General features: G+C 36.6%; 1 protein-coding gene across 15 annotated transcripts in view; it reads right to left on the bottom strand.

Annotated features, from left to right (window-relative positions):
• SOX5 (SRY-box transcription factor 5) overlaps positions 1-17,755 on the bottom strand; it is a 1,174,568-nt gene that overhangs the window by 53,782 nt on the left and 1,103,031 nt on the right. For all 15 annotated transcript variants that reach the window (XM_010805416.4, XM_024991902.2, XM_010805413.4 and 12 more), the window contains 1 exon segment: positions 1,242-1,419. In XM_010805416.4, the coding sequence (XP_010803718.1) occupies positions 1,242-1,419 (178 nt within the window).

Below are 17,755 nucleotides of genomic sequence, written 5' to 3'. Positions count from 1 at the left end.
TTTTACTGTGGATAAGTTACATCAATTAGTCTTTAATGATATCTCTTCAACTTATTCTTTCCTTTGCTTTACCGTTGTTTATTTCTAGCTTGCGTAACTTACTTTTGTCCTCCACTAAAACAGTGACTTTCCTGATTCTAATCTTTGCTGTCAATACTCTTCTTAAAATTCTGATCAAATTGCTGTCTGAAGAAAAAGTAAAAAATTTCTTAGGATAGCATCCCATCAGACTCCATCCGCCCCTTTCAGTTTTAACTCTGATCAATTTCCACTACACACTCATTCTCTATTCCAGTAAAATCAGTGTATTTCTCAAAAATATGATATTTTACTCTGGGTTCTATCTTATAGCATAAAATACCTAGGGATACATCTTTTTTAAGGCTCCATTTGAATTAGTCTATTCTTGATCCTTCCCAAATAGAATCTAATACTTTCATCTTTTTGACTATACGATTGTTATCTGGGTGCTAGAATAGAACTTGCAACAGTTGATTTAAACTATAAGACAGATAACTCCCCCCACCTTAACTGGACCCTGGCTCGTTGAGGGCTGATCTGTGATAGACTCCACATAACTGCATGCAAATAGTAAACATTAATAAATGTGGGTTTTAAATAAGTTTTTACAGTCTAATTTATGTGTTACTAAAATAAAAATTACTGGAATTTTTAAAAGCTTATAGAAGCATTTTCCAGTGTTTGTTTACTGAAATGACAATCATGTAGAAATGAAGTGACCAACTTTTTATAATATTTTGGTGTAGTGAAGTAAATCTCAAGAAATATGGAACTGAAAAAAAAACACAAAAACAAAAACTTGACATCCTGATGGCTGACTATGATCCAGGCACGATGTACTTCATCATTATATATACTTCATACACATCACACAAATGGAAATAAATTTCAGTCACTGAAAAGGCAAGTCACCTAACAACAACCTGGAACCAAGGGTCTCTGTGATTAGCCAGTTAGGTCTCTTTTTCATAAACTTAAGATCATCAGTCATATCAACAAACATAACCAATTCAATTAGATTTTCAGGGGGGCATTAGCACTTGCAATTCAGTTATACATTTCAATTTAATGTTTAAAACAGACCTGTGAAGTTCATCATATTGAAATTCTCCTCTGGAACTAAAGCCATGTAGAGGCTATGCATGATCTGCCATTAAAAGATGCTTTCATTCAATTGTCATAAACAGAAAATCAACAAGAACAAAAGAAACAGGACTTACCTATTGTGCTAACTCTGGCTGAAGGACTAGCTAATGATGCTGGGACAGAGGCTTTGAGGGGGCCTGCCCCACTGTTTATTCTCAGAGCTGGCATATGGGGAGAGGTGGGTGATGTGGGTGATTTGCCATCAGAGGTCTTGGGTTTAGCTGATAGGTTCAGTGGCTGTGCCACTTCATCCTGAAATGATCATCAGAACATGAGCTGTGATAAGGAAAGTCTGATTAAAAATGTCTAGAAAAACATAGGTATAATGCCTGTCATTTCCCATCAAATACTCTAACAATCCGTGATCTTAGCATTCGGTTTGAACATTACAGTGTTTGGTTAGCTGTCAACAATGGCACTTTCAACTACATATTATGAAAAACCTTTTGTATAAGAGAAAGTTCACGTACACTCAACTATCCAGAGTGTGTAACTGATGCCACCTGTAAAAAATATTCTTAACAAAGATATTATTTGTACTATTCACTTTTATTGAGTGACAGTGCATGATTTGCATAAAACTATAATGTAGATTTTTTTTCAACCTGCAAAGAATAGGCGTTGAGTCCCAGCCATCTTTCGATCCTGGTGCTTAGTCAGTGTACCTAGAGCCTCCATGATGGAGGAGTTAAATGGTGTGTACCTCTGATTAGAACTGTTCTCCAAATTAAACACAAAAAAAGAAGAAAACTTTCTTTCTTAAAAAAAAATCCCTTTTCCTAGGTTTCACAGAAACACTTTAGGGTTTGATCCAAAAATGAAAATACACATAATTAGCATTATATTAACATATATCATTTATTTATATGCAATACTGTTCTAAACATTTAGCATTACATTTTTAAAAACCCATATTTTCCTTACAGTGTATTACATGGTGGTATGAAGACCAGCATGTGGCCAGCTCGGCATGTATGATGACTTCCATGTTCTCTGCTTGAAGAGGTCAAGGGTACATAGTTTACATTTTATTCTATAAAACATTCTATTTTATACCTTTCTACATCAGCTTTTTTGTAAGTTCAAATATAAAATTTATGGGTATAATTATCACTAAAATGTCCATCACAATATAAAAGAATCAGATTACCTTAACATTATATTACTATTCTTTCATTGCAAAGTAAGAAAGTTATTCCTTTTTTGTGCTCTAAAATTGCAATATGGTGTCATTTGTATTTTACTATTTATACAATCTCCAATTTTACCTATGTATTATTGTAGAACAAAAATTTGGTTGCCACTAAGTTTCATCCCCATGAGTCAAGAACATAAAATATCTACTAGTAACAGGATAACTTGTTGAAAGTAGAACAATTTAGAATCAAACGGTGTGATCTGGTGACATGGAAACATATTAATTAATGCGTACAAAATTTGATATGTATCTATTTACCCAAAACACTGAAATAAATCACTTTACAAAAATGGCATGATATGATATTTCAAGTTTATATTTTAAAAGCAATTTACTGTTATTCGATTCCACGGTTAGCTTCACTTAAGAAACTCGAACAGGCTAGGGAAAATCATACCTGAACTTTTTTTTCAATTCTGCTTTCTTTTTCAGAGAAAATAAAAGTTATTTGAAAATCCATGAGATAATTCAAGTGGCAATCTAGGATCATGATAGATGCATAAAAAATTATTGACCATAATACCCTATTTATATGAATTTATAGAATCTTGGAAGGAAGTATAATAATTCCATGACTGGTTCAATATATAATTTTGAGCAAAATATTTTAAAAACTACAGGGCAAAAATCATTCCCAGATCTTTCAACATTTACTGAGTGAGTCAGTCATAATCCTTATACATGATGGCAGATCCCCAGAATACTGTGCCTTTCCCCGCTATACTCCAGTGTGGATGAAAACTTCTCAAAATGTGATCTCTGAACTAGTACCATCAGTACCACCTGGGAACTTGCTAGAAAGACAGATTCTCTATTCTAGAAACTTTGGAGATAGGTGCCAGCAACCTATGTTTTAACAAGCATTCCCAAGTGATTCTGATGCACACAACCATTTGAGAGTGAAAAAGTTGGCTTAGAGCTCAACATTCAGAAAACGAAGATCATGGCATCTGGTCCCATCACTTCATGGGAAATAGATGGGGAGACAGTGGAAACAGTGTCAGACTTTATTTTTGGGGGCTCCAAAATCACTGCAGATGATGATTGCTATGAAATTAAAAGATGCGTACTCCTTGGAAGGAAAGTTATGACCAACCTAGATAGTATATTGAAAAGCAGAGATATTACTTTGCCAACAAAGGTCCGTCTAGTCAAGACTATGGTTTTTCCAGTGGTCATGTATGGATGTAAGAGTTCGACTGCGAAGAAAGCTGAGTGCCGAAGAATTGATGTTTTTGAACTGAGGTGCTGGAGAAGACTCTAGAGAGTCTGTTGGACTGCAAGGAGATCCAACCAGTCCATCCTAAAGGAGATCAGTCCTGGGTGTTCATTGGAAGGATTGATGTTGAAGCTGAAACTCCAATACTCTGGCCACCTCATGCGAAGAGTTGACTCATTGGAAACTACCCTGATGCTGGGAGGGATTGGGGGCAGGAGGAGAAGGGGACGACAGAGGATGAGATGACTGAATGGCATCACCAACTCGATGGACATGAGTTTGGGTGAACTCTGGGAGTTGGTGATGGACAGGGAGGCCTGGCGTGCTGTGATTCATCGGGTCTCAAAGAGTCAGACATGACTGAGCGACTGAACTGAACCGAACTGAACCTTACATAGTTAAAGGGAGATTATTTAAAAATTTTATTTATGAGGCTTCAAAAGTCTCCAAAAACCTTCCTCAATATAAGGGCATAACATTAAAAATACATAGTGGTATCTCAAATCTTTAAAATGTTATCAGAACATATTGTGAGCTAACAATATGAAATGAAAAGATGTATATGCATAACAAACTAAATGATGCTGAGATTCCATGGGTCATTATGGATTAGAATTCAGATTTTCTCTCTGTTTTTCAACCTAAAAATCCTGTCATACCAGAGTTTTATCAACTATTTACTTCGGCTTTCCAGGTGGTGCCCATTGTAAAGAACCCACCTGTCAAGGCAGGAGACATAAAAAGATGTGGCTTCAGTTACGCAACTGTAAACACTGAAGGCACTTTTCCCCTTATAAAAGTTGTACCTGCTTTGAAACTACTGGCTTTTGTCATGGTAGACTGAAACCTCTTTTGACAGCATCACCCCACAGCTCTTGCAAAAGTTTTGAAGGGATGAAAGTGAAAGTGAAAGTCACTCAGCTGTGTCCAACTCTTTGCGACCCCATGAACTATACAGTCCATAGAATTCTCCAGGCCAGAATACTGCAGTGGGTAGCGTTCCCCTTCTTCAGGGGGTCTTCCCAACCCAGGGATCGAACCCAGGTCTCCTGCATTGCAGGCAAATTCTTTACCAGCTGAGCCACAAGGGAAGCCCTTGAGGGGATACTTGGAGAAATTAAAGGTGGCTGTTTCACTTGATTGTTCACAAAGAAAGGAGCATATTCTCAGAGGGGCAACAGAGATCTATGAGCACAAGGGAAATCAAGTCTGAATGTGTATACTGGGGAGAAGTGGTGTTCATGAAGATGATGCAGACGTGGGTGCTGATGGGGTGAAATGTCATATACTTAGCTTTAAGCAATAAGAAGTGTTATAAGCTCATACTAAAAAAACTACCAAAAGCACTGATGACAGCAAGTGACCTGCTGGAATCGTAATATTTTCCTGCATTCAAGGCAGCTCAGATGTCTGAAAGCCAAAAAGTGCAAAGCCCCAAGGACATAATAGAGGTTGACGGCTCCAAAGTTGATAGATACATCATTCAAAATTGCCTCTCCTTCTCCTTCATTGTATGACCAGGCTAATGATATATAAGAATCCACAAGCCTGATCCTTATACTGGTAACTATATAAATAATTTTTGACCCATTGTATGATATTATTTCCCAATTTGGTTCTTTTAATAATTTACTACTGAGCTATTATACCAAATGCCCATTATGCATGACGAATACAAAAATTACAGTAGTTTTCCATTTTCTATTATTTTTTATTTGACTAGATGAAAATTTTAAAACCACAACTATAAAATGGAGGTGGACTATTTACGATGTGCATTCACACAATTACAAATATGCACCATAAATGCCAAAAGTAAGGCTTTTCTATGTTGTTTTTCATTTGTGATATCTTATCATTTAGGAGAAACATGAAAACATAGCATGATTAGCCACTATTCTTAACAAATAAAACATGTTTATATTATAAATAATTAGTTTATATATGAAATTATGTTATTTTGAAGGTTAGGAAAGCACTGGAAAAGATGGCATTTATATGAAAGTAAACCATCACGCAAGGAGGAAAGCAAGTTCCTTTTAATTATTAATACTTGTCCAACTGTTGAATGTGGTTGCCAGCTGAAAGTTTTGGAAATAGCATATTTCATACTTTTATCATTTATACACCAAGTAATAGTTAAGAAGAACTATTAGCTGTATTGCTGTTGAATAGCTCTAAACTTTTACATGAAATTATAAGGCAAGCATTTAAGCTTTTAAATGTGTAGCTAAGGTAAGCACGTTTTAACTAACTAAAGGTAATATTCTACATAGTTATGCAATTCACTATAAATATTTCAAATCATTTATTTAATCTTTAATACTGTGAAGTGATTAATAAGTTCAGAAAGGAAATGAAGGCTCAGGAAGGTCTAATGAAACCCAGGTTTTTGGACTCAACACACAATACCCTTTTCATTTACATGACAAATTTAAACTTAAAGAGATGCTGATGAAATATAATTTCTGGAATTCAGCCCTAAACCATATAATTCTATCACATAATAAACCACATCAAGTTCAGTATACATGCAATAAAATGAACTAACACACACATTTGGGACTTTATATATATAGTTTAAAAGTTGAAGCACAAGTTGTTAACTTGTTTTGGTGATTTTTTAAATGCTTCTCTGTTCACTACACCATATAGCACCAAAACTTTCCCTCAGTAATACTAAAGACTTGTTACATTAGTCTATTCTTTGTGAAAAATACCAAGTGTTCATGTATAATATGGCAGAAAATATAACAATTCATACAATAATGTGCAAGATAATACTGTTTTGTACATCCAAATACAAGTTTTAGGAACCTATTCATGACTATAAATTCCCTGAATAAGGAATTATTAAATCTTAGTTGTCTAGGATAGAACGCAAAACAAGGACAATCCAAAAAACATGTAGTTCAGGAATGGCCCACTTACAGCTCTTATGAGTTGTCTGAAAGCAAACATTTCACTTAACATCAGCTTGTGGTTACAGTACTAGAGATATTGCAGAGATTCTAATGACTTTGTATCCCAGCCAATGAAAAGCTCCCATACCTATAAATTATAAATTAGATAAAGAAAAGAACTTAACACAAATATATTGCCTTAGATGCACTGAAGAAATATCAATTATGATCATTAATGCAGCAACCATTTCCTTAGAAACTTAACACACACTGTAAAGTAACTATATAAAGGTAATATATATTCATTTGGTTTTCAAATCTTAAGTTTATTCTAGGGTCTTCTCTTGTGGCTCAGAGGTAAAAAATCCACCTGCCAATACAGGAGACAAGGGTTCAATCCCTGATCCAGGAAAATCCCATATGCTATGGAGCAACTAAGCCTGTGCACTAGAGATATTGTGCCTGTTCTCTGGAGCCCATGCGGTACAACTACGGAGCCGGCGCGCTGCAACTACAGAAGCCCACGTGCCCTAGAGCACACGCTCTGCAACAAGAGAAGCCGCCACAATGAGAAGCCTGTGCACCCAAGCAGAGTAGCCTCTGCTCACTGCAACTACAGAAAAGCCCACACAGTGATGAAGACTCAGCACGGGCAAAATAAACGAACAAATAAAATTGTAAAATGCTTTTAAAAAGTCTATTCTAGAAAAAGACATGTTGCTATATTACAACTGCATAATACTCATAATTCTGTAATGTGCAAAGACCAAATTCGTTACAGAAATCAAACAATTTATCAAAGAAAAATCATTCTCCAGAATCCTGGAGGGTTATTTCTCTCTCCACACTCCTAAGCCTTCCTTCATGCTTTTGCTAAGGAATTTTAATAGAGAACTAGAGAACAGGGATACCAGTGTCCTAAAGGAGTCTACTCCTTCTTCCTATTTGCACTCTTGTCCTTCACAACACAGATCTCTACCAACATGTGGGAACCTGGACCACAAGATGCACCATTAATGGGATGTGCATATGATTCTATTCTCCAGAATAAAAATTTCATCTTTATTTACTTTCTCTTCTCATTATCTAGTTGATGATGTAATTCATGTCGTATCACTGCTGCTGCTGCTGCTAAGTCGCTTCGTCGTGTCCGACTCTGTGCGACCCCATAGACGGCAGCCTACCAGGCTCCCCCGTCCCTGGGATTGTCTCCAAATTTCACTTCCTTAAATATTTATCTAAAGTAGTTATTGAAAATCAAACATTTATTTGGTAGTTAACAAATGTATAGCACTCTGATGACAAAGAACAAGATCATATACACTTACCTAATCATCCATCCATTCATTCATGGACTTCAACTATTTAACAATGGGTATTTTATGTTGGGCATTAAAAAATGCACATCACTTGACATCTAGGCATGTGGCTTTGAGGCTTTTGCTTTGTGTGTCCAGTAATAAAGATGTAAAGAGGTGCGCTGACTTTTTATTCAAGCCCTAGGTACAGAGGTATGTGGAACTATGTCTTATTTAAAATGAATTCTTTAAGGACAGTTTGTCAATGGATTTAATATGTTGTATAAATGGGGCTTCCCTTGTTTCTCAGACCCTAAAGAATCTGCCTGCAATGTAGGAGATGTGGTTCGGTCCCTGGGTTGGGAAGATCCCCTGGAGAAGGGAATGGCTACCCACTCCAGTATTTTTGCCTGGAGAATTCCATGGACAGAGGAGCCTGGTGGGCTACAGTCCATGGAGTTGCAAAAAATCAGGCATGACTAAGTGACTAGCACTTTCATTTATAAATATACTTTGATTCTCTAACAGCCATGCAAAGATTTTATATATATATATACACACACACACATATGTATATATATAGTATCAGACTACTTGCTGTGCACAATTTGAAAATCGTTCCCGTATCTATCATCAACACTCACGTGAAGGAAGTAGCGATACTAACATACGGGGAGGAACAGAAGCATTCATGAAACATATTGCAAAATTAATCATGATGCTGCTATTATCCTCTCTGATGAAATAATCACATTAAAATAAGCATGGAAGCTACATGACAGACTGAAATGCATAATGCGTGCTGTGGCCGCACCTCTCTTCCTTAGCTTGTGTTTACTTCATCTTTTTCTTCTTCTATTTTTATTATTCACTGTAAGAGCCCTCTTTCACCTTTTAAGCCCACGTAAGGCATTTTCTCCCTACAGTGTAGCAGAAAAAAAGCAGTAAACACTAGAGACGAAAACAAAACAAATATATTTCCAAAAAGACTGGTGTTTCCCTCCTTTTTCCTTCATGGAGAATTTAGATGAGAAAAGGTTTACATTTATGTGCAAGAAGAGAGTCAACTAAAGTAATGTAATATAAAACTAATTTTAACAATCTTAAAATTATTTTCTTAGCATGTGAAGAATTAGGAATCCTAATCAGGTGGCCACCCCAATGCCAAATTTAACTAGTAACGTCCTGGTACCTACAAGTCAAGGCTATCATCTTAGAGAGTACCTTACTTCTTAAGCCCTTTTCCTGAACACACCCTTGCTATTGCACTTCCAGACTGCAAGACGCCTTGTTAGCAGGAGAGAGAGCGCTCCACGAATTCTCTGATAGGTATGCTTTTGCTGTGTTAATGCTATCATTAGACTTTATTGCCATTTAAATTCAAGTCTTAAGTTATTTAGCTGAGGGTAATACGTTCTGGCTTCTCATTTGGCTTCCTTATTTTGCCATTTTACACTTTTGCTTAATGTACACCTGCTTCTTTTAAAAGTGGATGCTAGCAGTGTAGTTGGGGGACATTTGCTTCAATGTGGTAATTACACATTGCGTTTACATTTACACTGTTGGCCCTTAATTAATTGAAAGGTATTCAAATCATATTCATCATCTTATTTGTTGTTTAAAAAGTCCTCTGTTCTTTCCCTGAAAATACTTTAATAGATTTATTTTCCTTGTTTTCTGACTTATTGATTTAAAGCCTCAAAAGTGTAAATTATACCCCACAATACACCTATACATACATTTGAAAACAGAGAGGAAAGATGGTGGCTTCTGGAATATTAGTAATATTTCACATACTTTTTCTAATTAAAAAACTTCTTTGACCTTCCTAAACCAAAAAGATGCCTTTTTTTTTTTTTTTTCGCACACAGTTTTTCTGTGGTAGCTAGCCTCCAAGATGTTCTTGTTGTGCAGTCACTAAGTTTGTGTCCAACTCTTTGTGACCTCATGGATGGTAGCACGCCAGGGTCCCCTGTCCTCTACTATCTCCCGGACTTTGCTCAAATTCATGTCCACTGAGTTGGTGATGATATCTAACCATTTCATCCTCTGCCATTCCCTTCTCCTCTTGCTTTCTGTCTTTCCCAGCATCAGTGTTTTTTTTCAAAGAGACTGTTCTTTGCATCAGGTGGCCAAAGTATTGGTGCTTCAGCTTCAGCATCAGTCCTTCCAGTGAATATTCAGGCTTGATTTCCTTTATGGAGAAGGAAACGGCAATCCACTCCAGTACTCTTGCCTGGAAAATTCCATGGATAGAGGAGCCTTGTAGGCTATAGTCCATGGGGTCACAAAGATTTCCTTTAGGATTGACTGGTTTGATCTCCTAGCAGTCCAAGGGACTCTCAAGAGTCTTCTCTAACACCAAAATTCAGAAGCATCAATTCTTTGGTACTCAGCCTTCTTTATGGTCCAACTGTCATATCCGTACAAGACCACTGGAAAAAGTATAGCTTTGACTGTATGGATCTTTATCTGCAAAGTGATGGCTCTGCTTTTTAATACACTGTCCAGGTTTGTCATAGCTTTCCTTCTGAGGAGAAAGCATCCAAGATGGCCCCCAAAATTCTTGCCTCCTGGTATTTATGCTCCTATGTATTCCCCTCCCACAGTGAAGAGGACTGATCTACATAACCAACAGGATATTGCAGAAATGACAGTTTGAGTCTTGATGCTAGGTCATAAAAGACATCACAGCTTCAACCTTCCTCCTTGATTGCTTGCTTTGGGACAGAGTTTCTCAACTTCAGCACTATTGATTTTTGACTACTTCTCTGTTGTGAATGACTGTATACTGCAGAATGGTTAGCAGTATGCTTGGCCTCTACCAGAAGATGTTTCTAGTGCCCCAACCAAAGTTGCAGTGTGACCAAAAATATCTTCATACACTGTCAAACGAGTCTTCAGGGACAAAATCACCCTTAGGTGGAAGCCAGTGTCATGTCTTGAGGACACTTAACCAATGGAGAGACCCACCTGGCAAGGAACTGAGGCCTCCCACCAATAACCAGTACTTATATGTCAGGCATGTGAGTGAGCCACTTCGGAAGTAGACATAACCAGGAGAGGTCAAGTTTTCAAGTGACTGTAACCCCAGTGGATATCTGGTACTAGTATATACTAGTACCAGACAAGGTTTCAAATGACTAACCTCAGTTGACACCTTGGCTGCAATCACATGAGACTCTTAGCTAGATCGAACCAAGTGAGCTACCCTCAAATTCATGACCAATAGAAATCATCTGAGGTAAGTGTTTATTGTCTAAAGTCACTAAATTTGGGGTATTTTGTGAGGTAGTGATATCAAATCCATCCTCTGTAAGAGAAAGTTGTAGCTAATATACGTTAAGTTCTAATATGATTCCAAAGCATTTTTTACCTAGACCTCATTCCCTGGTGGCTCAGAGGTTAAAGCATCTGCCTGGAATGCAGGAGACCAGGGTTCAATCCCTGGGTCGGGAAGATCCCCTGGAGAAGGAAATGGCAACCCACTCCAGTACTCTTGCCTGGAGAATCCCATGGAGGAAGGAGCCTGGTAGGCTACAGTCCATGGGGTCGCAAAGAGTCAGACATGACTGAGCGACTTCACTTTCACTTTCACATTTTGACTCTTGGAAAAATACTTGTTTCTGATTCTTCAACAATAATAAGCAATTATATCTCATGAATCTTCCTCAGTTTCATTTACGTATTTTAAGAACTAGACGTCATTCTTTTCTCCTTTTTCTTTCCTTCTTTTTTAGTATTTCCTCTCCCTTCTCCTTAACATTTATAACTTAGCTTTTGAGATTTTTTTCAGTTCAGTCAGTTCAGTGGCTCAGTCGTGTCCAACTCTTTGCGACCCCATGGACTGCAGCACACCAGGCCTCCCTGTCCATCACCAACTCCCAGAGTTTACTCAAACTCATGTCCATTGAGTCAGTGATGCCATTCAACCATCTCATCCTCTGTCATCCCCTTCTGTTTCTGCCTTCAATCTTTTTCAGCATCAGGGTCTTTTCCAGTGAGTCAGTTCTTTGCATCAGGTGGCCAAAGTATCGGAGTTTCAGCTTCAGCATCAGTCCTTCCAATGAATATTCAGGATTGATTTCCTTTAGGATAGACTGGTTGGATCTCCTTGCAGACCAAGGGACTCTCAAGAGTCTCCCCCAACACCACAGTTGAAAACCATCAATTTTTTGGTGCTAAGCTTTCTTTATAGTCCACCTCTCACATCTATACATGACTACTAGAAAATCCATAGCTTTGACTAGATGGACCTTCGTTGGCAAATTAATGTCTCTGTTTTTTATATGCTGTCTAGGTTGGTCATAGGTTTCTTCCAAGGAGCAAGCGTCTTTTATTTCATGGCTGCAGTCACCATCTGCAGTGATTTTGGAGCCCCCAAAATAAAGTCTGTAACTGTTTCCATTGTTCCCCATCTATTTGCCATGAAGTGATGGGACCAGATGCCATGATCTTAGTTTTCTGAATGTTGAGTTTTAAGCCAACTTTTTCTCTCTCTTCTTTCACTTTCATCAAGAGGCTTTTCAGTTCTTCTTTGCTTTCTGCCATGAGGGTGGTGTCATCTGCATATCTGAGGTTACTGATATTTCTCCTGGCAACTTTGATTCCAGCTTGTGCTTCATCCAGCCCAGCATTTCTCATGATGTACTCTGCACATAAGTTAAATAAGCAGAGTGACAATATGCAGCTTTGATGTACCCCTTTTCCGACTTGGAACCAGTCTGTTGTTCCATGTCCAGTTCTAACTATTGCTTCCTGACCTGCATATAGATTTCTCAAGAGGCAGGTCAGGTGGTCTGGTATTTCCATCTCTTTCAGAATTTTCCACAGTTTATTGTGATCCACACAGTCAAAGGCTTTGTTATAGTCAATAAAGCAGAAGTAGATGTTTTTCTGGAACTCTCTTGCTTTTTCAATGATCCAATGATCATCATTTTAATTTTGGATTACCTAAATTTTATTTTAAATTAACTTTCTGACTGCTACTTTTTAGTTTCAAAACATTCTAAAAATAAACTGTAGAAACAGTTTCTGTACATTACTTAGAAGAATGTCATATGGGAAAATCTTTAGCTCACTATACCAAATGAAAGCCCACTCACAGAAATACCATAGAGTAAATTTTTTGAACTATTTGAAAAGAAGAGCAACAGGAGGAATACAAGTGTCAACAACAATATTTGATGAGAACAGTTATAATATGAAAGAGTATAAAATGTATGGTGTTTCAGATTCAACTCTGGTTAACCTTGTGTCCCTACACAGCTTCAAGTTCCTAATAATAATCTCTAGTTCATCCCTTGGTGTTTATTACATCAGGTTGATTGCTATTATTTTTAAAAAATGATTAACAGTTCTTCTACCAAGAGTCTAAAAGACAGCACAGAGCAATGAGTTGATGTTAATAAGCATACCAGCTCCTCTCTTATTAACCTCTAAATATAAATCTCCAAAAGCTTTTAAAAATGCTCTTAGAGAAATTAAAGAGTTGACCATGCCATGAAAAGGAAGAATTAAATGTTTTCCTGACACCACCTAACCAGCCCTTAAACTAATAACTAGAGAGCATTTGTCACTGTTGCATTTCTGTAAGTTCTACTTGGAGATGCGTAAAAAAGTGAAGAACTGCAAAGTTATCAAATGATGGCATGGATTCACACACAAAATAGCAGAACTCTCAGAGCAATTCAGACTCACACATTAAAATTAAGGGAATGGAAGCCATAGCTGATCAAATTCTACCACCTCTATCTTGGGAATGGTACTTTAAACCTATACTTGTATTACAAAACCAAACCTCTCCACCTGAATCTACAGAAGGAATTAATATAAAAAGTAGAGCAGAACAATATAAACAACACCAATACAAATGAGTATAGACTCTTTGGCCCACTGACGTCACATGTGTGTGTGTGTGTGTGTGTGTGTTTAGTTGTGTCTGACTCTTTGAAACCCTATGGACTCTAGCCCGCCAGGCTCCTCTGTCCATGGGATTTTCTAGGCAAGAATACTGGAGTGAGTTGCCATTTTCTTATCCAGGGGATTTTCCTGACTCAGGGATAGAACCTTCGTCTCCTGTCTCTCCTGCACTGCAGGTGAAATCTTCACCACTGAGCCACTGGAGAAGGAGCAGTAAATAATCACATAGAGGCCTATTATTCAGAGGGGGAAACACTCATAAAAATGAGAAAAGAATGCGTCGATCTTGAATAAAACAAAATGAAATACTTAGAAGGATCCTCAGAGGGCTAAAAAATTCCTTTAAAAATATCTAGGCATTCAATCTAGGTACTGAAAAATATCTAAGGACTGAAATTTTTCTAGATCCTGGAAGAAGTTTGGTCTGGTTATAAACAGATAGATTATCTTTAAACAGCCAACCCAGGAGAAAAAGGGAGAAGAAATAGAAGGCACAATCATACATAAGACATTTAATAAGAACTCTAGCTAATTAGATCAAAGATCTCATTTCTAGTTCCCCCACATGCATGTATAGGTTCTAATGGGCTCAAATCCCCAGCAGTCTGGAGACCCCACTATGACTGACCACTTCATGTTTAATACAGTTAAACAGCATATCAGTGTATTCTGGGGAGACTTGGAAGAAGGTCAAATTGTCTAAGGCTCAGAATCTTGGAGATGGACATGCACAGGGGTGGGTTTCTGTGTGTATGAGTGTGTGTGTGTGTGTGTGTGATAGATTTGAAGATGAAGGAGACAAAGGTTAGGGAAGACTCAGGTAACACCTTGTTATTAGTGACTATAACAATCATACCACTGTGTTTCATTTTATTGTTAGTTGTTTTCCTGATGTGTTGATGGCAAAATAATCAGATTTTAAGTAGTTTAAGGAGACTTTAGACTTTAAAGGGATCTTTATGGATTAGCTGAGTACTCACACTCTTTACAGAACGACTTTCTTGCGAGTAGGCATGAGTATATTGTCTTTTATTAACCACATATAGCTTGAATAGGGAAGTACTAAATATTAATTAATAAAAATTAATTAAAATGGACAGTTAAGATTACTCAGTGACTCATTAAATTCTGTTTCTTTCTATTGTTTTTTTTCATAAAGAGTTTCAATAATTCTATATATCTACATGCATTGCGAACATCATTTTGACTAGTGAATAAGAAAATAGGAGCATATATATCACCATGAGGTATCCCTCAACATTCGAATCTTTTCAAATGAATTCTTCACTGCAGAGATTTTCCCCAGTCTTCAGAACATTTCTGCCTTTTCTTCTTGCATTCCCCCTTAGGGTTGAAGCCTTGACATCTCTGGGAGCCACTGGTTTCTACTCAGAGAAGTCAGCTAATAGAATCATTGTTAGGAACTCCTTAGTGACAGGTTTCCTGTTAACTGGACTTGAAACTTTACTAGATCAGTACATCCAATCTACAACTCTTTTCACTTCATTCAGTGCAGACAGATAACAAAGGGGCAGTCATTGAATACAAGGGGTCCAAAGTCCAAAGATAAGTAAAAAGAAAACATAAATGCAAAACTCATTTCTCTCACTTCCATTTGTTTTAACCCAGACTAATTTCACCCATGAGAGTAATACTAGCGATCTTCCTTTCTCAATATAGATTTAGAAGAGTTGTCCCATTTGTCCCTGGTCTCACTTTTTTTTGTCATGTGATAGGTTTAGTCTTTAATTTGTCCCACAAGCATCTTTTTTAAAGTATCCCCTATGGTGCTAGTCATGGGGGAGAAGGAATTTATATTCCATTTGGTGAAGTAATATATAGACAATGAATGACACAACAGTTCAAGGCTATATAAGGTGCCTTTCCCTTCTCTGGAGGGAATGGATTGCCATTCCTTTCTCCAGAGGATCTTCCTGACCCAGGGATCAAACCCAGGTCTCCTGCATTGCAGCAGATTCTTTACAATTTGAGCTACAGGGAAACCCTTGTAAGTTTCTAGAAAATGTTAATACAATTAGTTAACTCTCGAACAACTTAGAAGTCAGGGGCAGTGACCCCCTTGCACAATCAAAAATCTAAGTATGACCTTCGACTCTTCCAAAACTTAAGCGCTAATAGCCTAAGGTTGACTGGAAGCCTTACAAGTAACATACAAAAATGATTAATACATATTTGCATGTTATACACATATTTTTATGCATTCAATGACATACCTAGCTTTTCTTATTTTTTCTATATTTCTAGGCTATGCAGTTCATCTGCAAATTTTTTCAGATTGTCACAAATCTCCAAAAAACTTTCCCAATATATTTGCTAAAAAACAAAAAACAAAAAACAACAACCTTCATGAGAGTGGACTCATCACATGGGTCCACATAAAGAAATACGATTGTGATTAATCTAAAAGAGTGTCATGAAAGTTCTGAAAAAAGTTTGCATTTTATTTAAACTTTGTCACAATGTGATTGATTCACTAGTCTAGGACTGGGATGTAGATTTTGGATGTCAGATGTTTAAAGGAAATTTTCAGAACTTTTCAGAAGGTTACAGTTTTCTTATTCTGTTGATTCTGCCACCTTTTTCTGAAGAGTCTGAAAATACAAAAAGGTGTCAAGGGTATGAGCCTTTAGAACATTAAGTACTATAAAATTTGCTATTGTGGATTAGATGACTTTTTACTGGAAATAATTATTTTCCCTTCTTTGAGATATTCATCCAAAGCAATTACTTTCCAATTGTTATTGACAAAGTATTTTTTCCTTTTCTCATAATTAATCCATTAGAGAGTGAATAAAAAAAAAGGCATAGTACATGCCAATGGAATACCAAAATTATGCAAGTTTTACCTGAGAACTTCTCACTCCAAAAGAAATGCTGACTTTATAATGCAATTTTGTCATCAAGAGAGAGAGTGTTCAAAAGAGAAATAAATGCTAATAATTCTTTACACTATTATTACATATATATTTAAGGAGAATCAGTTAAATATTACAAAACATATAAAAGTTTAGTAAGTTTAGTAATCCAAATACTAATAAATTTTAAAAATAAGTTGAATACTTTTATATCTGTTCATTTTTAAACATGCTTTTCTAATATTATTCAATTTACACCCTGACATCTAAACTTTATGTTACAAAAACATCCTCATATATTTTGTCTTATTTCAAGTCTCCCAGCAAGAGTGTGAGACATTATCAATCTTACTTCACAGACAAAGAAATTGAAGTTAGAGTTATTCAAAGATTTGCCAACAGCCATAACTTTATTAAACTTGGGACTCAAATCCAAGTTACTGGCCTGTAAGTCTAGGCAAGTTTTCAGAGTTTCATCTTTATCAGCTAAATGCCAATGGGGAAAAAGTTGTTAACAATAACTTCTTTGAAGAATCAGACTAATAACTGAAATCTTGCAATTTCTTCATAATTCTGAAGAAATTCTTATACCACCTTATTATAGGGGCCATTATGAGCTCAATTTAGGTAATATTAATCTGGGTTCTTGCAAAAAGTTTATAATATCAAAACTTGAAATATTTTAATAAAATAGCTATAAGTAATCATATAACTAAATTACATTCTTTTTACAAAAGAGTAAATATTTCAAATAAATGCATAAACATCCTCAACACTGTTATTTAAGTGGACTTGTTTCAACATAAAACATATGTCAATTTATGTATATATCCAAATGCTCTCCATTCATTTAGAGAGGAACTAACATTGCAAGAAATGAAGCACAGTTTGGAAAAGACCTTTAGCTCACCTACTGGCTTGACCAAAGGCTATGACTCCATCCCAGGTTTATTTCAAGTGAGTTATGTCAAGGGTTACCCACAGGCCATTTTATAGTGATTTATAGCTGATATCTCCAAATCTTCTTTTATTTTAATGATAACCTCAATAGAATCATGAAGGCCTTCTTTGTCTTCATGGCAGTGACCAGGAGGAAACTGATGTCTTTAAAAAATTCTAAGGGATGAGGAGTATTTATACAGAATGGCAGTTAAGGCCAGTTTTTAATGTTG

Source organism: Bos taurus, chromosome 5 (assembly GCF_002263795.3).
Source record: "Bos taurus isolate L1 Dominette 01449 registration number 42190680 breed Hereford chromosome 5, ARS-UCD2.0, whole genome shotgun sequence".
Classification (NCBI taxonomy): Eukaryota; Metazoa; Chordata; class Mammalia; order Artiodactyla; family Bovidae; genus Bos; species Bos taurus.
This window is presented reverse-complemented; position numbering and strand designations above follow the sequence as displayed.